The sequence below is a fragment of the Orbicella franksi genome, chromosome 3 (genome assembly GCF_964199315.1).
Source record: "Orbicella franksi chromosome 3, jaOrbFran1.1, whole genome shotgun sequence".
Lineage (NCBI taxonomy): Eukaryota > Metazoa > Cnidaria > Anthozoa > Scleractinia > Merulinidae > Orbicella > Orbicella franksi.
Window position 1 is genome coordinate 14,180,374 of NC_138147.1, and position 20,921 is coordinate 14,201,294.

Consider the following 20,921-nt stretch of genomic DNA (forward strand, 5'->3'; position numbering starts at 1 on the left):
CACTAACTGGTTTGACATTTAACTATTCTTTTAGAGAATTGGCATTTACATTTAAGGCATGATTATTTTGATGGCCAGTAAGCAATGTACAGAAATAAGAAAATGCAGTTGTCTACACAGGACCATGGTAGCACCCTGGTGTATAATAATGTTATGCAGTGCTTCATCATTGGTATTATGTAACTATTTTAAATGATAAATGTACATAACCATTTAAACTACTGCAATTACCACAGAATACCACAGTATTATTTAACCTAATTGTAGGATTTTTACATTACATGTACATCTATGAAGCCAGTTTCCTTGTTTACTGCTATTTTAAAATTATATTTAATATAAGGCATTAAATGAGAGATCTCAACAAATAGACAATTAAATGAAAGTGTTAGTTGAAATAAGCATATAAATAGTTCCATGTTGTCGTCTTATTAAAACCTGAGGGGCAGTTGTATCATGGTGCAAAACACTGCTAAATATGGAAAAATTTACAGACATGCAAATGTGTATAAAAACGATTTCATTGGAGACTTAATAGCACATCTTTGTCTGGGAATAAAATTGCACTTTTAATTTTAATCAATATTGCACAAATAATCTTAACAAGTTGCACAATTCCCAGTGAAGTAATGTTCCCTTGAGTGGGGAAAGTAATTTGCATTTACTTAAGTTTTTCATTCATTTGCTTACAGTGCGATGCGCCTTAGTGTAGCCACCCAACAAACTTTTTTTCACAAGCTTAATAGCCAACCAGAGAGCAAGAATTTCTTTGACCAGTAACACAGCCTCCTTTCAATGTTAAAAACATCACCACAGAACTGTTGATCTCATTTGTAAACAAAGCTGTGGTGTTTGCGGCACGATACAGAGCTAACTAACTTGTTAAAAAAGTTTGTTGGGTAGCTACACTAAGTGCGTCGAGCTATAAAGATTGGCATAAAAAACTTGCACCACTTTCTCAACAAATCAGAGATAAAACCAAAACCAGTCATGACTTGCTCATGTAAGTTTTTCAGAGTTTTGTACTGGCTAAGTGTAATTGCTTTGAGTTATGAATGGTCCAATGGCTTGTAAGGGGCCGATTATTTTGGGAGAGGCTTGCAAACACAATAAGCCACAGTTACAGCTGTATGGATCAATTGTTTACAAATTTATTGTCATTTGACAAATGTCATTTCACAAATTTATTTTCTTTTTTTTGGTTAATTTCTTTAGCCTTTCTCTTTCCACTCTTCCCTTTAACTCTTCCCTTCTTCTCAATTCTTCTTCCTCTTAATGTCTTTTTTCTTCTGGGCTTCTGAAATGCATTAATTTTTTACGACCAAAAATTCATTAAGTTTCTCCTTTTTTAATGATGAAACCAAATCAGGAAAAACTGCATTGGCGAAAGCAAGCTACTTTTTTCCTCCTCATCTACTTCTGGCCATACAACACCTCTCGGTTTTGACCGACGAACAACTGCGCTTCTTCAAACATAGAAAAACGAATATATTTAGCTAGCAGCTGAAGCCAATTGCCTTGGAAATAACATTTATTAAAAGCAAAACAAAGCAAAACCCGACAATTAAATGCACTACCTTTGTTTTGGCATTCCGCAAGAAACCAAACAAGTCGTAACCATTGAGCCGGAAAATTGCAACACGAGCGGCAAAATTCCCGCGCTTTTTGAGGACGCGACCGGCCGACTCAGCATCAAACAAAGAGTGGGAAATTTGTGGTCAAGAAAATGTCTGACAAAAGAGAACACTTGATCGAAATATTCGCAATTAACAGCTCGAGAATCTGCCGATCAACTTAATTTACAGTGAAGTTCGACACATTTAAATATGACAGTATATAGTGAACAATCTACCCCTTGACGTTGTCCTCTCAAGAGTTTAATACCGTAAATAGAGTACCATGACCTTTGAGTTAACCGTTTAATACTCATAGGTCCGTTGTTAAATAATCATAATAATAATAATAATAATAATAATAATAATAATACTTAATATTTCTAAGGCGCAAATTAACATGTGAATATGATCAAATGCGCCTAACAAACCATATGAGTAATATAAATTAAACGATATGCTATGAATAGTGTGATAATATTTCATCAATGAAACAAATAAACTACACAAAAAAATAAAAACTAACCTGAGGCAACTGTCAAAGTTCTCCGCTAGGTTGGTGGAAAGCGCCAACAATCAGTACCGCCATATCTAGTGTGTTATACAAAACCGTAACGCGGTAAAACCTCGAAATCGTCTTGCAGATACTGAAAAAAATTCCACTCTCATACAATCGAGATTGGTGCAAACTGAAACCAGGTATGTAATCTTCTTTTGAGTGTAAGGGCTTAATGGACAACAATCCTCGATGAGCCAATCTAGGAGAATGAGAAACGGGTGTCGTTCTGACGGATCCTTTCTGTCACCTTCCAATAAATCCACTTCTGAGTCATGTCACTGGTGAATAAGGTCCAATATAAACATTTCCACTCGACAAACGCATTCTGTTGAAAAAAATAAGACTTTTTAATGTAAAATTGGACAGAGGCAACCCTATCATTTTTGAGCGATCGCAAACAACACTTACACAAAGACTGTCAGGCGCGAAATCAAGCTTCTGGTAAAACGACGAGAAGAAACTGCTAACTATCAAAGTTTCCAATAAAATAAGAAAAACAGAACTTACCAGTATATCGACCTGTTTCCAACGATGACCTTTATAGCATATTCGCCACACATACCGTCGAAATTTATCAGAAATGGAAAAAAAAAAAAGCGGGCACGTAACCACAGATCGAAAAACTTTGCTCGCACGTGATGGAACGCAAAACGCAATTACGACCAGCGGACTCATCTCAAAATCTACCGCTGCAAAGTTATAATGCGGGCTTCAAGTCGATCTGGCAGCCCAAGAATGAAACGCTCGTGAGCTATACCAAGAGTTTTGAAATGAAATGAATTGTCGAACTTTTCACGACCTCTAAATGTGAGCGTCCGAACCATCTTTTGGGTCCCTTTTGAAAGCTATAAGTTAAAGGGAATTTGTTCGTTTCCCTTAAATTTGGACAGTAGCTAGCTAGTTTAACATATAAACAACAAAAAAGTGTCTGCAAATTTTTGATTTCCAAATATTTTTTCTCCGAGAACGATTTTTCAATGGTCACTCCATATTTTTTTAATTTTATTTCGAAAATGTTCTGTAACTTTTCACTGAAATTGAATATGGCAAATCGCAGAGACGTTTTTTCAGCGTTTTGGTTTCGAAAACTGAGGAACAAATTAAATAAGCGAAAAACAAAATTCACTTCGACTTGTAGCTTTCAAATGATGTTTCGGACGCTCGCATTTAGAGGTCTTAGAAAATTCGACAATTCATTTAATTCTTGGTATAGTTTGATAGCCAGCTCTAACAGCTTTAATTTGCTATAGGGGTTTAGGTGTCCGCAGTTTAAACCACCGGGCCCGCTATATTGCTTGGACGTGAGACACCTCTAAAGGTATGCGGTAACCTTGAGGTGACTAACGTAAGCCTTGAGCGTTCATCAAGATTTACTTAGTGGAATGATTCCTTTTTGGGGAATGCAGATATGTATTTTAATGACTCCTTGAGTTAGAACAATATTTTAGCGATTGATGTACTTGGTCATCTTTTGTTAATGTTGTCATACAAAAAATCTATAAAAGGTGTCATCCGTCATGACGTTTTTTATGGTGACTATTAAGAAATGGAAAAGACCTGTGATTTTCTTAGACGGCTATAGAACAGCAAAAACGAGATGTCCCTTATGTAATTAAAACTACTAAGGAACTAATTGAGCGAAATAGTTCTGGCTGATTTATATTTGGAGACAGAATTTTACTGTCGACACCCAAAAGTGACGACATCAGGCTCCTGTCTTGTACCCGTACCTATTTGCAAGAGATTTTATCAGCTTCTTAAATTAATGACCAAAACATGATGATGCTAACGATGACATTATGCCACAACTGTTCTGTCGTCCTTTCCCGGGAATTTATATTCCCGTTCAAAATCTCCGTCTTCTACTTGCACCGGTTCATTCAGTTTGTCTTTTGCCCCCAAAAAGTCGTGTTCGACTGCTCGGTTATCCGCTTGGTTGCTGATAAGTGCGCTAGTCTCCGTTGATTCAACAATCTTCTCTGCCCTTGGCGGGTCTGGAATCTGATCATGACAGTGACAGCATCTGCACAGTAGAACCCTTTGGACAATTGACAGTCGCCTCCAGACACAAACAAAGAGGATTACCAAGACAAGAAGACTTGCTCCAAGAAGAATTGGCAACAAGATCTTCAACTCCCAATTCGAATTCAAATCTGAAAAAATATACATATCATGATAAGTTATGAGGTAAGTTTCACTGGGAAGTATTAAAACGCACGCGTAAGCACATGATTAAAACCGGGAGGATGATTGCTCTTTTGAGTCTACGTATTTTTATTAAATAGTTCGTCCAGAGGAATTATGCCTGCCTCTAGTGAAAAATTAAACGAACGATAAACGCAATAGGGTCTCGGTTCATCAATTCACCTTGTCGCTTGAAAATGGTTCTTGCTTTGCCTCCCTCATCCAGCTGTTAATACAATGTCGGCTTTTATTTAACCAATCAAACCGATGTTTATAAACGTTGGCTTTTAATTAAGAGAGTTAGGGAAGCTAAATATTGAATAACGATTTCCCACTCTTTTCAGTTGTTCTAAGGACGTTTGATCAGGCTGTAGTACGTCCTCGCGTATTATCCATTATTCAAGTTACTAAGACTCTTAACTAGATTGAGAAGACAACATCCCCTATTAAAACCGTGTCCGGACAAATTACGCGTTGAGTGTAACCAGTAGCCAATCAGATTGCTCCTGATTAACTTAACAAACACAGAATTGGCGAACTGTTTCCAAAAAAATTGTGGCATCCTTTTCCCAAAACCTAATCCTCGTGAAAATTAAAGTCATTAAAATGCTTTCAAACAGCTTTGAAAGGAGCAGCACCATCGTGGACTTCCTATACCACTAACCAAAACTAAACAAAATTATGATACCAACTACTCATAACTGAAGAGAAATCCTGATACATAGCTTGTTACCTTAACAATATTTAGAAACATTTCTTACCCTAACTTACCAAATCATGTAAATCCTAACCTAAATCGCACTAGGATGGGAGTTGTAGGTATGAAAGCTTTGTCAAGCCGCATTGCACCAAGTGGTTGTTAACTTTGATCACCAGTGTTGTAAGTAAAGTAAGTATAATGTAAGCAATTATGTGTTTTGCAATAGTCAACAGAATAATCTTTGTTATTAAAAACTGGATCATTGGATAATGCAATTCAGGACTTTTCATTGGCCTAGCCATCATGGTATATGAGCCATTATACCATGCTCTACAAATATGGTAAGCGTACGCCAAATTCGCGTTTTTATGTTTTGTTAGTTTAATTTTCTCTACTTTGGGGGGCGTTTTTAATAAAAAAAATTATTCCACTCGCACTTGTTGGATAGTCTATGAGACGATTAAAGCCAACTCGGCGCTACGCGCCTTGTTGGCTATCTATCATCTCATATTCAACGCGCGCTCGTGGAATAATTGTTACACATCAGGGATTTACCTCCAGGTCCAGATGAAGGAGTTTCAGTTCCAGTTGATGGCGTTACGGGACTTCCAGTTGGTTTAGGCTCAGGTCCAGTGGATGGCGTAGTGGATCCAGTAGACGGAGTAGTGGATCCAGTAGACGGAGTAGTGGATCCAGTAGACGGAGTAGTGGATCCAGTAGACGGAGTAGTGGATCCAGTAGACGGAGTAGTGGATCCAGTAGACGGAGTAGTGTATCCTGGCGTTGTTGGTCCTGGTAGACATTGGTTGATGCATCCGCAGTAGCTTTTTAAGTTGAAGATCTGGCAAATGATCAGTATAATTTTGGTTATATACAGAGTACAATCACCTCAAAGCTATCAAGTCATGTTTTATCGGTTTCCTTTTCATGCTCACTATACGGGAAAAATCATCATTTTTTTCTTTAATTTTTAATATAATTGCTCAGTTTCGTGGACTGCTCATTGTAATTGAGCTGCTGGCTTCTACCCTTACCATAACAAATAACGAATCAAAGCATGTTACATGAATGCTGCATAAGTCGCGATAAGGTCCATAATGCTAGGAATGACCCCCCAAACATAGAGCTTAAGTCATAAACCAAGACTGTACATGGGGGGTGGGGGGAGTATATGACACTTTCAACCTTCAATAATTAAAAAGCCTTGGGCTCGCTCTATGAGATAACATCATCATCATAAATCTCCCATCTTGAACGTCAGAGGGTTAAAATGATATGAAATAATAGAAGTTCTCACCATATCTGCTTCGTTTGTAAGAGTGAACTTTGGAGCTTCCTGGGAATTGTTATTGCATTCCAGAGTAACTCTGGATACCGGTCCAGGGATGTCTGGGTTATATTTACTTAGAAAAAGAAAAGGAGAGGAGACTACATCACTAAGATTAGCGTATTTCATTGACTAATGTTTACGTTTGCGCATAGTCTCTTAGCTCATTATGTAAGCCAAGAGCCACTTTCTAAACTACCCCTTGGACTGTGATTAGGCAGTCCCCTTACCCACCAGGGTTCCTGTCAGGTATCATGATGCGACTTGGGAGCGCTACTCATTCACCTGGACATAATGCTAGTCCATCGTAGGTAGCCCAGCCTTCAGCCAGACCACCCGCAAGAAAGCCCTGCTTGTCGGGAAATCTTTACGACCCTCGCTACAGAGGATATATGTTCGGAATAGATAATAAAATAAACATTCCTACGAACTCCGAACAATTGTGCTTACTTACTGTACGGGGTATACAAGTGCAATTTTTCCATCTTGTGAAATGTCACACTGAACTTCTTTCTGTTCACCAATGTTAATGTAGTCAGGCGGATCTCCTCCCGTATTGTACTTACATAGCTGTAGATAAAAACAAACCTGAAGTAAACGATCGTGATATGAGCAAAATTCGATTGTAAATTGGTAATTTCTGAAGAAACGTTTAAAATATCGAGGAATGTGTGAAAGACAACTATCGAGAGCATTTCACTTGTTTTAGCACTCTTTTAAGAACTAAAACTGTCCATGATATCGTAGGTTATCGAGTAAGTGACTTGCTATTGCAGGACAACAGAGTGATAGATTGCCTTCTGGTTGGTTGATGTTCAAATAAAAATTTTCAAATGTTGTGTTTAAAGCGAAAAATGCCCTTAGCTACACTAAAATAGTTCTCAGGCATGTCACTTAAACTGAAAGACAGAAATATTTCAAATAAGCATTATAGGCTTAAAATTCCCAACTGGCGTTAGGCGGACCAGTATTTAGAAACATGACCGAGGAGCTGAACTAGGGTCTACCGAGAAACAACTCCAGCTTAGTGGCCAGAGCGGGGCTCTCCGGACTTCAAGTCCGGCACCCTAATCACTCAGCTAGGCTGCCTCCTATTTCGAATTTTAGAACGGTGGAGTTTAAAACAATTTCTTTCACATGCGTTTGGGACGTCAAAGTTACAAATTTGATGCTAAGTCTGTAAATCATGAATCGCACGATTACATGACATGATTACTATACTTTTATGCTTAGAATTAGCTGTGCCTCATAGACAACTTACTGCCACGTTTGTGCAGTTCCCCTGTGATGATATGAAATTGTAAGGAACACAAGGATTGTAAGTGTAAGTATAGCCTTTGTGTGGAAGGAATCCTGATTCTGAAAATCTTAAAGATGCATTTCAAAACATTAGAGAATACCTTTAAAAATGTGTCAAATACACTAATAAAAACAATTGACAGAGGAACATAGAAGAAAGGAGTTACCAAATTTATCAATTTCTTGGAGGCTGCTCGAGATAGATGAAAAAACCTGGGAAGGTTCTAACGAACTGAATATGAAAGACATCCTTGGGAATGAAGGCCTCTTGCATGTAGCTCAGTTGGTAGAGAAACACGCCAGTAGCACAGAGAACACATGTACTGCTGCAGTCTTATTTTTTGTTTGGCCGTACAAAGCAATTGCTTTAAATTGCTTGTATACTGCGAAGATCATTTAACTCATCTCATGTATGTCTCTCATCTGCTCATCATCTCTTCATCTATAGTCGATTTACCTCCTGCACAAACTCGTTCCCAGGGTCTCTCATCTTCCTGGGAACGAGGTTGTCTCCTGCATTTATTCCCACCTTTCTTTGTTTCCCATAACAATAGTACCATTTTCCTGATGCTGTTTTTGTTGTTGCTAAACTTTGTGTTTGAGAAGACGCTGTAAACCTCTTCTATTTATTAACCCTGCCGGCAACTCAAGTTGTGTACGAATTGTGTACGAAGGAAGCTTTGATTTCTGGTAATCGGAAGTGAAATTGAATTAACAAAAGGAATATTGCAAGTATTTCCCCGTTACTAGGGTGATAGTAAATTACCTTGGTTTGCCATCTGTTCTTCGATAGGGAAATAAGCTGTATTTTCCTTCGCTTGTCACACATGTACAGTTGTCTGATAAAGTGGGTATGAGATTACATCCTCCACGGATAACCAAAAGCAGAATAATTACGAAATATAACAGCAATTGCCAGATGAGGTTCTTCATTTCACCCTGAAAAAAAATTAAATAAATAAAACCTTGGTTATTTATGGCATAGCCTGCGAGCAGGCTCACGTTGGAGCACAAGCGCGCGCGGCGTAGTCGTAAGCGCGAAATCGAATGACTTTCTTGGCACCTCTTCACCAGACTCCTTCCCTCCGGATCGCTTTGCTCTTCGCCGCTCGCGCGCGTAACTCAAAGGTGAGCCTACTCGCACGCTACCCTTTTGAGATCCAGGAAAACGAGGCTATTATGTACTCGCTGCGCTCGGTCCGTACGTCCTGACCTCGAGCCAAATATTTTCCCGTCCGGCCCGACCTTACTCAGTCAATAAGCATTTTATCATATGACCACTTAACTGTTGAAAATTTTAAAAATTCTGTTTGAACCTAAATAGGACGCGATTACATAACATCGGACGGCCGCGCGCGGAACAACTACAGAAAAGATTCTACAATAAAAACTTGTCATTTATTTCTTCGCGTCGAACAAGAAACTCACAATTCATCGAAAAACACGACTCATTTTCTCATAATTGTTTTTCAATGTAAAGTCATGCTAAAAAGCCAACAGAAAGTTGACATAAAGCTGTCAAAAATATGTCAAAACCATCAAAAACTTAGCGAGTGACAAAAGCTCGCTTCGCGCTCCACTGAAATTGTTCACAAATCTTCCTCATCTGAAGACTCAAGAAAATGTCGGCGTCGTTTCAAGCCATTTGTCTTGAATCCTCTTGAACAAGGGAGAACCAGCAATTGAATATTAATGACACCGATGCTGGCTCCCGCAAACAGTGTCTGGGTTTGCTGACTTTGCTGGCTTTGCTGTCTAGTGGAAATTACATTATAAACACAAGCGAGTTTTATTATCTGGATGAACTGTACGGTAATGAACTTGTGTTCGTACTCAGTTTTGTCTCTTCAAACAACACTGATGTAGAAACTGCAGAGCAATTTATCCTTCTGTACACAAGGTATGTTTGTGATTTGTCTGGTTTAACCAACTTCTCCCAGAAACTCTGGAAACTCGAAGAACTTATATCGTACTTTGTTTTCTTCGCGTTGCCGGTTTTCTTGCTTTTGACCCACGATGAATTATTTGATGCTTTCCACTGAAAGAAAGAAGTTTCGCCTCAAGACTGTTTGCTTATTCCAAAGGTTAATTATCGGACAGTTCATCCGGAAAAGTTGTTTTCTTCACCACCTGCTTGCTTGTTGGCTTCTGAGAAAGTTGTGAACTTTTTCATTTGTGAGGAGTGTTGACTTTCTGTGCTTTCGGAGTGAGTTGGCGACTGAAGTAGTTGAGCATCGGACAGTTCGCCTGGATAGTAAAATTCGTTCTTAGAATGTTCACTTTCATCACTCATTTTGAAGAGAACAAAATTTTGCAGCAAAAAAATTGTTTTTGTCATTTACTCGCATCGATTTTGCTTTACGCGTTTCTAGTAGGGCCGTACACATTCCTAGTAGGGCCGTACGTGTTTTTCCGGCCCTATGACTTCGACGCGTACGGCCCTCATACGGGACCTTTTTTCTTATGGTTTTCCAAGGAAATTGCGCGCGGGGCCTTACGGGTCATATGATAAGTACTTTTACTAAATAGGGTGTGACAATTACACAATCTACCCACCTTTACCCTTGAATGACCTACACATGTCATGTCAATACCCGATACAAATTGAATGTATAAACGAGGAGGTGACATAAAAACTTTTATTTGCATGCAAATAAATTCATTTCATTTTTTTAGAACTTCCTTTCCGAAAAAAGAGAAGCTAGAGAATAGAAAGAGAATAGTTGACAGATGAATGACATGAATAAAACGATATTCCCGCTATGTTAGCAATTTTAAGCAACTGCTTTTTTGGCCTAACAAAAGACAACCTCAAATTAAAACAGAACTGCAACAGGATTTGAACCCAGGTACTCCGTGAAACTCGGGTGTTTCTCTACCTTTAGAACGACTTAAGGGGGAGTTGGTTATACTGGTTTACACAAAAACTAGCGAGTGACCAAGCCAGGTTCCGTTGTAAACAAGGTCTGGGAAGGAGGTCAATACGACCGGGATATCAAGTCAGTTTCTTCAAAACGGCATGACATCATATTAATTCTAAGGATACTGTCTACAAAAGGTATATTTACAGTAACTTGTAATCTGTAGGTTGATTCACTTTCAGTTCATCAGTCTATGTCAGCTAAATATGAAGTATGACATAAGTATGACATTTGGCTGGGGCTGTTTTTGTTCCTCTTTGGCTAGTTTTGCTGTTTGGAGAGAGGAAGAATTTCATGCAGTTTGATTGTATTGTATTTACATATTTTCAACACACATCAAATTATATTCTTTTCAAAATCTCAGCCTCGACCTCTCAGTCTCGATATTCTTATAAATTATATCCTTATTAAAAGGGAAGAGTGTAGTAACGTAGATAAATAGCCGCGTTTTCCGGAGACATGTAACTCTAGTAAAACCTTATCCAGTTGGAATTACTGTTGTTGATTAATGCACATAAAGAGCACGGCTTATGATCATTAAACCATGCCACTGTCGCGAACGTGCCATGTCTTCGCCGTCAGTTTAACCTTGTATTTTTCCGGATCAGTTTGTAACCGACCAATCCAGTTTTTCTGTAAGCGTGCCCCTTACGAAGGAAAAACATTTTTGATATCGGCAAGCCAGTGGTTTTGTCTACCCATGAGTAATCCGCACGTGATAAAGATGGAACTAAGTTTTGCTAATTTAAACCTGAACTTCAGTTTTGTCTTTCCAGAGATCACTATGGCACTGTTGCCTGCCTTGACAATTAAAATCACAACAAGTAGCGGTAAATATGCCTGCAGAATTTACTACCAGCGTGGCACGTCACAAGTTAACATTATTAAGCATGCAGTCATAAATAAACGACCTAAACAATTCTTACAACGAAAATCATACCTTGTTTGTTCGAAGCATTCGGTGTTGCTTATTTTGATCTCCCCAGTTACAAGCAAAAGTCCTTTCAACTTCCTGTAGCAAACTAATAAACAGAATAATGTAGAATTCTCAGAATAATGTGTCTTCGATCAACTTCCGCTCCCTCGCTTTAAGTAGGTAGGTTCTGCTTGACTGCTTGTTCAGTAATTTGCAATTCATGAATCGTCGCTGGATGAATAAATCTATGATAAGTTAACCTTCTGCAACCATTACGTACACGGTTTCAAAACAATAAAATAATGTTTCACAAGGACTCTTACGGAAGCAAATGTTTCTTTACGATAACCGTGCACTGACAGGCAGCTGCATGTATAACGTCATGGCCGGATATCTTCGATTGTCCTCTTAGCGAAGAGATTTCCTGGAAGAGTTAACATAAAAATCGAGTTGAACGGATGGAAACGCGCGGTGGTCTCAGGTAAAACTTTCTAAGCGCACCATGTCGAAAGAATTCAGTTATTTCTACTGAATATTCAAAATATATATGTTATTTGCCGGCTAGGTCTTGAACATGCTACCCGAGGTCACAGTGTTTTACTATACGGACCGACCCTAAGCCGGCAAATAACATGTTTATTTTTTTTTCTCCTGCAGTAAATTGGCTTTACAGATTACAAATGGGTTTGTTTACGCAACTCTTGTCATTGAATTGGCTGTCGTCTACTAACGATTTGTAAAAAATCTCGGTAACGAGCGAGTAACTCAGATAGTAGACAAAGAAAGATGTATTAAAGAACAGATTTTTTTCGAACTACTTTATGTTAGTTGCATTTATTTCACCAGTTAAGTTCTCCAAAATTTGTTTTTGCGGTGTGAATTTCGTGCGAAGTTTGAAGTTTTAATACAGAAACAATTTTTGTCAGTCGTTGTTTTTAAAATCACTCGGAAATCAGATTTTTCAGAAAGCGAGGAAATTCGTTAAGTGTATTCCACAGAAATTCTCCTAAACACAGCAACGATCAGAGAGGTAAACTCGACTGAAATTGACTCCAATTTTACGGCGAGAGGAGCACAGGATTACGCGCCATTACAGCGCCAAGCTACAAACAACCAAGCAAACTCTCACAACTTCACAAAACACTCGATTGAATTTACTTACCATGACTTTCCGTGCCATTTTAAAGTGAACAGAGATAAACTTGCGTTGACTAATCGCCGATGGACGAGTAGAGAAGGCAAAAGACTGACGATTACCGCCAACTTTTAGGAGCTAAATTTAGGCAGCGAAGGAAAAATTCTGGCCCGTAGGCCGTATCGTAAATAGCTGGACCGGTCACGTGCGTATGATTAGCCAATCAAATTCGAGGATTTATGAATCCGGCCCGCTCAGATGCTTGAGAAAAAAATAATTTGAGATCCTGACCGGATTGAAAAGTTCGATCCAAAATTTAACTTCTCAGGCAAAAAAAAAAAAAAAAAAAATCGACAGACACGATGGCAAAACCAGGATTAGCTAGGATTAGCAAACTTGACAGACTTGATGTACTAACCAGAATCGAAAGACTCTTTCTGCAACCAAAACCCGAGAAAGCCGAGAAATCCTTTCAGCCTGTACAGCTGAAATCACGACCTAACTTTCCAGACATAACGTTGTTATTACACGTTTATTTGACCTGCAGACAGGAGACATTCGACATATCGCTGTCTGATTTTATTTCACCAGCTCTTCGCGCTAACCAAGGCGGGGAGCGGGGAGGGGGAAGGTGGGGGGGGGGGGAGGGGGGTTATAGTAATTCTAAACAGACTTGTTTGTTGTTTTATTAATAAAGCTCATTCACACTTGCCATGGCTTGGCGTCCTACGATGACCTTTTAATGTAGTCACGCAATTTAGTGCTTCAGTGAAAATTGGAGAAAATGTCCCAAAGGAATACTATTCTGTGTCTGCCCTATGTGTAAAAAGTTTACCAGAGGCGATTCATCTCATTCAAGAACAGTTCACCTTACGTTAAATATAGTCTTCTGAGCTGGAGCGACCTTATTGTAAACTTTTATATACTAGTAAAGTTAGATGGCAGCTCGTTTGACCATCACGCGTGTCTGCCTCGCAGCTCAGTCACGGTTTTGATTTGCTTTGGCACGTTACAAATGTCTAACACTATAAACACTATCTCTTCTTTGGCGTAAATCACTTCAATTTCGTATTGAAATTCTATGTGGAAAATCACTATTGACTATGCCAGTAAACTGATTACACCTCGTTACGTGGACGTACTTGGCCATGATGTCATCTATTGTTTCTATTCCTAGAACTGATCGCTGATCGTCACGTGTTTACGTGACTATTTCATGGGAATCGAAACAAAGCTGCTGTGCTATCATCTAAAAGCGAGCGGTGCGTGGATAGGAGATAAACATAAACCTCCGTTTTAGCTAAGAAAATCCTAAGGAGACCGAGATTGTTATTGATTGGGTTGCAGAGCGAGGGATTGTCTTGTTATCTACTTTTGAAGTAAGTATGAGTATGTTGAAATACGAAATGATCAGATGTAACGGTTTAACCTTTAGATGTGTTGGATGGTAGAAATACCTTTTACTGCACGTCGGAATAAGGCACAAGTCAGATAAGTTAGATGGATATTCTCAATTTCGAAACATATTCTTTTTGAACATTTCTTGATGTAGCCCAGCTGATGGAGCTTTCGTCTCATATTGAGAGAAAAGACCGTGATCGATTGAAATTCCACGATAGCTTGATCTCTGAATATGTCATGTAAATAGCGGCTGTAACAGAAGTGGAAGTATTAGCAACCAAGATGAAGTGCGGTTCCTAGTATTCTACATATATTAGAGTAGTTTGCTGTTTCAAGGAAATTCTTACGGTGCAAATGTTCATGGCCGGATGTATTTCAATCCTGCATTCACAAAGAAGTTACTGAGTCGTATCTAAAAGCTATAAAAGCTACGATGAATTATGTTTGGCGCTAGCTAAGTTGCAATATGCCTTTCGAAATTACCTTAGTGACTCATGGATAGGAAGATACCATCTGTTTCGCAATCCACCACTGGTATTGTGTAAGCACAGACACATTCCATGGACGACCTGAAAATCCTCTTTGTCGTGATGTTTATTGCGCATGTTTAACACGTCATGGTCAGTGATTGACATTTCCTAGAAATACTTTTTCTTTTTAAGTGCCTGGGTATACCTTTCAGTGGTAGACTATTGACAGCCCTTGTCTGGGATCGATGTTATGTTTCCTAGAAATTTTTTTTCGCCGGCACGGGGCACTCCGAATGGCGACCGTTCATAATAATTTTTTAAATTGTATTTCTCGCCTCTTTCCTTTCTGATTTCGTCGCAGAATGATATGGGGGATTTTTTGTATCCATAATGTTTTCTTCTTCTAGCCGGTCATTTCTTAACGAGATGAATAAAAAACTGCATTCATTTGCTTCATTAATTCTATGCCGGAATGACAAGATTTAGGCACACAGACGTGAGTTTAAAGCCATGATATATAAGTAGTGTTGTGGTGCCAACATCCGTCAGTGATAAAATGCCAACAACAGCGATGAGGCCGAATATGATATTAAAAATCTTCTTTTCGGCTGATTAGGCTGCCTCGTAATTCTGTCGATATCGTTAGTCTCAAAAGAATTATTGGCATGTTTGCTCTTGTATGCTTTTAGTTTTTAACAATTAGTTCTATAGCTTTCGCTAGTGTATATTTTAAGTAAGTAAAGAAGTCATGATTTAGCAAATCATGCTTTGAAATCCATTCTATTGTGTAAAAAAATTAGGCAATAACTTTGGGGCCTCTTTTTTTTTTTTGAAATTTCTAAATCCGGTTTTCTTCATCTTAGTTCCTAGCTCTCCTCTGGGAGAATAGGGCCATAAAAATCTGGTTTTAGCTGGTACGAATGGTGTACAGGTGTATGGTGTATTAGGACAGAATACAATTATTAAGTGATTGGCGTGTTAGAAGTTCTAATCGACTTGCATGGTAGCACCTTTCTAACTACACCACAGTGGTTGAGTGATTGGTTTAGCCATAACTTTATGGGTATTCTTTTCTTTCCTTAGGCCAAAATGAAGCACGGATATCTATTAGGACTCATTGTCTTATGGAATATTTACGTCAGTTTGGGCCAAAGCATTGAAATAATCAACAACTGTACGTGTAAAACGTCTGATGGAGGAATCTACAGCTTGATGCCGCTCCGAAGAACTGACGGACTTCCAAAGTAAGCTTAAATCCAAGGAATGGGGAACAGGAAATGGGAAGAAAGCTTTTTAATTGACTTATGACAGTAATTCAGTAATTGGCTAGCTATGCTTAGAGTGCTAATCCTTGAGATTAATTTAAACAACTACTCTAGATCTTATAATGAGTGCGGTGAGCTCCAATCAATCATATTACATATGATGTTCCTTCCTATCAGATCCCATCGGGAGCAGGACTAAAACTAACAATGATTACCTATATTAGTGGTCCTGCAAATCTTGCTTGAACCTTTGTTTGGTTTATCAAGCTGTAATCAGTTGTAGTGTATCTGAGAGTTATTCTTATTTTTTTTTTTTTTTTTTTTTTTTTTTTTTTTGGTTGGTGAAAATGAAACCAGCAAATGTAACCTGGATATTAATAAATGGTAATTGTATCTTTTATGATGTCATTTTAATATTATTCGCAGTAAAATTAATAGATTCTCACTTTCGTTCCTTGATTACCCGCCAAGTGTGCGGTTTTGTTTATTACTATTATTTTATGTTTTTGTGTTTGTTGAGTTCATAATGTTAAACGCAATTGGTTTTAAAAGAGGAATTTCACTAAATGTATTCGAAATTTTGTTTCTACTCTATTTTGTAAATTCCAGGAAAGGGAGGCAAATTCAATTATTTGTTCTGGAGACAGCAGTTGACTAATATTAACCGCCAACTGTTTTATTTGATTTGATTTTCAACAACGGATTTGTGGTATGGTGACGAGAGATATCTTGGCTGGCGGTACGCTTACAACAATTGTATACCACAGTTAACATGGGGCAAAATAATACAGACTCCTATCCTCATAAAATTTATTTATTTATTTATTTATTTATTTGACTTAATTTTCAATAACAGATTTATTGTATCTGGCAAGCAATACCCTGGTTGGCGGTACGCTTACAACCCTTGCACGCCAGTCGACGTAGGACAAAATGATCCAGATGCTGATCCTCATAAACTTTGTCGAGATGTGGCTGTAAGTTTTTCTCGCGACCTTCAAATACTCTGTCCTAAAAAGCAATGTTCATTCCTTCCCATTTCTAATTTTGTTATTGCGTTTACTTTTTTTTGGTGTGAACTGTCGTTCTTCTCATTTTCTTCTCTTTCTCGTTCTCGTTTTGCTTTTCTTGCCCTGCTTCTGCTTCTGCCATTTGCTTCCGTTTTACTTCCGACACTGCCCCTTTTGCCAATCTTCATAACATTTGTTAAAATCTCAGTTGCTGTAGGTTCCATTCCTGTATTTGTTGTTGTCGTTGCAAGAGTGTACAAAGGATAAGAAAGATCTTATTCCCAAGGTAATCCATCTTAAGTTGTTTTTGGGTCACTTCAGACTTCAGAAATCTCGGACAGCCCAAACCGCCTGATAGGCATTTTTATCCCTCAAGTAAACATCTACCCAACGCGCCTGGGAACATTAACCACGGACAGCTGGATATCATATATAAAAGAAACCTTGAGCGGGGTTACCTTGAGAATGAGGTCTGTATGTGCGATTAACCCTCTTGCTCTTGCTAATATCTCAACATAGCTAGCTTTGCTTGAGAACAAATTGGCCAATGTATTGATGCTTTTGTTCAAGTGATTTTTGTTATTGAAATCCTTTTAATTTTAGCGGTTCTGGGTAAAAGTGCATTAAATTCTTCATTCTATTAGGTGTACGTGTACTTCCCATTGTATAATTAAAAACACAGTGATAGATCTCTAAATCTCAGATTTGCAAATACGCCGAAATTGAAAAACCACGTGAGTACTTTGAGGTTGGTCTGCAAAGAGACATCAGCTGTGAAATAAGCCAAGAGGGACAGATAGAGCTGGTCTACAAAACCAAGTAAAAATATTTCGTTGTTATTTTTATTTCTATTACACAACTTAGCCGTTCATAGTAAATAATCTTAAAGCTAGGGCCCTTCGGCGATAGTAGCCCTACAAAAAGACTGTGATTCGGTCCCTAGCCTGAATTAGTTAGGTTTACATGCATTGTGGCCCGAGTTTCTCTTTTTTGGTTTGGGTCAAGGTCATTTTTTGCCTCTGATTTGTTATTTTTTCCACTCTCACCACGTCAGTCTCTCGAAATGGAACTGATGCTGAATATGTTCAATTGACATTCGGAACTTTTCAAAGACACACGCCAAAAAGACCTGGCCTAATATCCAGCCATCTTGACCATAAGTTTGGTAAATATTCCTTATACACTGCTAGGCTTCCCTGAAGATGATCCTAGTTCCAGAATCATCCTGCGTTGCCAATGCCCAATGATGTAATGACAGCACGAGGATATCCTAAAAGCGCATCAGTACAGTGTTACCCTAGAAGAGTTATCTGATTACCCTAAATTCTTGTCCGAACAGTCGCCGGAGACAAAATCGCATCGAAAATTGTGACAATAATTAAAATTTTTGTTTGCCACTTTGCCAACTTGAGTGAGCATTTGTAATTTAGCCTAAAATATGTAAACATTTACTTTGCAGTGATCCCAGCATTGACAATCCACATTCCAGAGTCGAGTTCCACTGCGACGAGTCAGCCTCAGACCCAACCTTTCAAACCGAGGATGAAGATAATTATGTTAGTGGCAACTGTTATCTCAACTGTTATTTATCATTTTATGGGTATTGGACTATGAGTTCATATCGAAATAACAAGGATTATTGGTTGTTTGGACCTCAGTAGAGAACCGTATCCACAACATCTTGAAACAAACTTCACGACTACATGTAATAACTGCATAATATTAATGAGCGATCAATGCTATCACTGTTCTCTTTTCTTCGAACAGATATTTTCCATTAAACACTATTGTGCTTGTCGAGACCGTTGTTCACCATGGCCTGAAACCACGTTAGGTTTTTCTCCAGACTCTTTGAAAACGAAGGTTCAGCTGGAAGCGAGTCAAGAAGAACAAGACGGTAAAAATTGCATTTCTAAATGTAACTGCATGAAAATCTTTTAGCGTTATTTAAAGACCACACTTGTTAAAGCAGACGTAACCCTGGTAGAAGAGCTTTCAAAAGTCCAACGAACACAACAATGTGTATACCGTATTTACTCGAATAAGCGTCCCCACGAATAAGCGCCGCCCTCAATTAAGCGCCGCACATGGGGTCGAAAAGTTAATAAGCGCCGCCCTCGAATAAGCGCCGCAGCTTCGGTGCGGCGCTTATTCGAGTATTTCAGCAACAGTCAGGACATTGACATCGAGTGAAGCGTTGTTGAAAACCTGGAGAAAAGTGTTCACGAGGCTGTTATGAAAGCCAAAATTTAGGTTAACTTCAAGCCTGTAAGCCATGAAAAATACTCATGAAGTAAATTAAATTGTACAATCAAAATATTTTGTTTTTTTAGTATGAGCCCTTTAAATAAGCGCCGCCTTCGAATAAGCGCCGCCCTCGAATAAGCGCCGCACCGGAGACACGAAAAATTAAATAAGCGCCGTGGCGCGTATTCGAGTAAATACGGTAATTTGAAGGCTTCGAAATTCGTAATGTAGTTGAAAATCTGACAGGTTTCTTTATCATAGGAATCTCTTGTCCGTAGTCCTTGAATGGTGTATTCCAAAAAAAAGTAACGTCTCGTCGTAAATTTTTAAGAGTTCCCATCCGGTAATACACCTGTCGGTGAATAGTTTCAACTCTGTCACTTTGAGCTCTAAAATTGCATCCAATTTTCGAAATTTTAAGCAATTCTAAAACACCTTCATATTTACTTTTTTCGCATAAAGTGAGGACCCATGAAAAGTTTTGGTGATGGTGGTTTTGGGAGTGCTCAATTATCAATTCCATGTTCCCCTTTTGATTTAAAGGGAGTAATCAATTTTATGTAAATTAGCTCCTTTATCCAGTATATATTATTCATTTGCTTCGTTATAACATAATTAATTTCAATGAAATCACCTAAAACGGTATTTTCCTCAGACAATGGAACAAGAATCGTCCCAGCCGTTGTGGCGGTTGCTGGAGTGATCGTTGCTGTCCTAGTGGTAGTGGTGCTGTGGTGGAGATTCCGAGCCCGCAACAACACTTTGGAGAGACAGCGTATCTTGTTATAGTTTTCTGATTCAGAAGCTCGCTTTAAAAACGAGAGATAGCCTGGGCCGAGGGTGCAAGCACAGCTGTCTATGGGATCTTTTAGAAATATTGCGGGAACGCAGAATTTGATGTTTATTTCAGGGTTAAATATAAGTGAAGGGAAGATAAAACAGATCATTGACTATGGACATAAGAAACAATCGGAAAAGGACTTTCTAAGAGTGTTTTTCTGGTTCCTTATCTTCTCTCGACTTATAATTACACTCAAACTGGATCGTTCTTTTCCACGCAGTTTTCAAAGTCGCAGTGCAATTTTACAATACTGATAATACAGCTCCATTCTCGTCTTTCCATGACCAAAAATGCGCTACACTAAGTAACAGGTTGAGCTCACGTTCCCATTTAGCAAGTGTGGTTCCCATTTAGCGATGTGAACTGAACTTGCTGTTTATTTCTCGCGGTCTGTTGACAAACAACCATGGAAAAACTGTTTCTTTCATGTTGTTCACAGAAGTAGTAGTGTTACTTCAGCCATACACGAATAACAAAATCGGAAATTGTCGAGACGCGAACAAAACGTGACAGCCTGATAAAAAAAATGAATGAAATTTGCAAACTCCTCGGACAAACTACCAATCACTATTACGCAAAATTGCACGGGGAAAAAATTGCGCTTTGAATGAAATCACTGCTACTTTAAACATCCCAATTAACGATCACTGACCGTTCCATTCCGCCTTCCTTTTTTTACCTAAAAAAACCCTTAGTGCCAGCACCGATCAACGGTCCATGCCATTACTCTTTTCCGAAGTGAGCTGTATGCGCAAATCCCTATTGATTAATCCAATATACGACCGTGAAATGATGTTGGAATACTTTTTTAGAAATGAAGAATTTAGGCAAAAGCTGAATCTTAATACTCGTCAAAATCATCGAAGACACTGTTTTTAAAAATATAGATTCTTAAGTTAGAATACAGTAAAACCCGTGAGCACCTGTTTCCCTGGTGTATTTTCCAAAGATATGCCTCCTTTACTTAAAAAAAAAAAAAACAAAAAGAAAACAAAAAGAAATTGACTTATTTTCAATAGTACTGAGTAGGAGT

The 20,921-nt window shown here is 38.5% G+C and overlaps 2 protein-coding genes across 5 annotated transcripts; one reads left to right on the forward strand and one right to left on the reverse strand.

The window, feature by feature from the left end:
• Positions 1 to 3,179: 3,179 nt before the first annotated feature.
• Positions 3,180 to 14,705, reverse strand: LOC145481419 (uncharacterized). 3 transcript variants are annotated; one of them, XM_081459899.1, is made up of 9 exons: positions 12,682 to 12,983; positions 11,843 to 11,943; positions 11,544 to 11,625; positions 8,449 to 8,621; positions 7,645 to 7,750; positions 6,838 to 6,953; positions 6,354 to 6,459; positions 5,612 to 5,897; positions 3,183 to 4,325 (listed from the first exon to the last, which is right to left on the reverse strand). In XM_081459899.1, exons 1-9 carry the CDS (start codon positions 12,697 to 12,699, stop codon positions 3,970 to 3,972), a joined length of 1,344 nt encoding a protein of 447 aa, XP_081316025.1. In that variant the 5' UTR covers positions 12,700 to 12,983; the 3' UTR covers positions 3,183 to 3,969. The 3 variants fall into 3 exon arrangements, with proteins under 3 accessions (XP_081316026.1, XP_081316024.1, XP_081316025.1); XM_081459898.1 differs by lacking the exons at positions 11,843 to 11,943; positions 12,682 to 12,983 and adding an exon at positions 14,539 to 14,705 and having other exon boundaries at positions 3,181 to 4,325; XM_081459900.1 differs by lacking the exons at positions 7,645 to 7,750; positions 11,843 to 11,943; positions 12,682 to 12,983 and adding an exon at positions 14,539 to 14,705 and having other exon boundaries at positions 3,180 to 4,325; positions 6,834 to 6,953.
• On the forward strand, positions 13,301 to 20,889 carry LOC145481432 (uncharacterized). 2 transcript variants are annotated; one of them, XM_081459924.1, is made up of 7 exons: positions 13,301 to 14,033; positions 15,609 to 15,769; positions 16,647 to 16,767; positions 17,504 to 17,619; positions 18,260 to 18,356; positions 18,568 to 18,697; positions 19,703 to 20,889. In XM_081459924.1, exons 2-7 carry the CDS (start codon positions 15,615 to 15,617, stop codon positions 19,834 to 19,836), a joined length of 753 nt encoding a protein of 250 aa, XP_081316050.1. In that variant the 5' UTR covers positions 13,301 to 14,033; positions 15,609 to 15,614; the 3' UTR covers positions 19,837 to 20,889. The 2 variants fall into 2 exon arrangements, with proteins under 2 accessions (XP_081316050.1, XP_081316051.1); XM_081459925.1 differs by having other exon boundaries at positions 13,301 to 13,950; positions 15,605 to 15,769.
• Positions 20,890 to 20,921: the final 32 nt, after the last annotated feature.

Excerpts from the sequence above, each read along its gene's own strand:
- LOC145481419 (XM_081459898.1), bottom strand. The coding sequence starts at position 14,690 with ATGTCAATCACTGACCATGACGTGTTAAACATGCGCAATAAACATCAC. Across the intron at positions 8,622-11,543 it reads GAATGCTTCGAACAAACAAG|GGTGAAATGAAGAACCTCAT; the intron begins GTATGATTTTCG and ends ATTTTTTTTCAG. Across the intron at positions 6,460-6,837 it reads GCACTTGTATACCCCGTACA|TAAATATAACCCAGACATCC; the intron begins GTAAGTAAGCAC and ends TCTTTTTCTAAG.
- LOC145481432 (XM_081459924.1), top strand. The coding sequence starts at position 15,615 with ATGAAGCACGGATATCTATTAGGACTCATTGTCTTATGGAATATTTAC. Across the intron at positions 15,770-16,646 it reads AGAACTGACGGACTTCCAAA|ATTTATTGTATCTGGCAAGC; the intron begins GTAAGCTTAAAT and ends TTTCAATAACAG. Across the intron at positions 16,768-17,503 it reads AACTTTGTCGAGATGTGGCT|ATTTGCAAATACGCCGAAAT; the intron begins GTAAGTTTTTCT and ends TCTAAATCTCAG.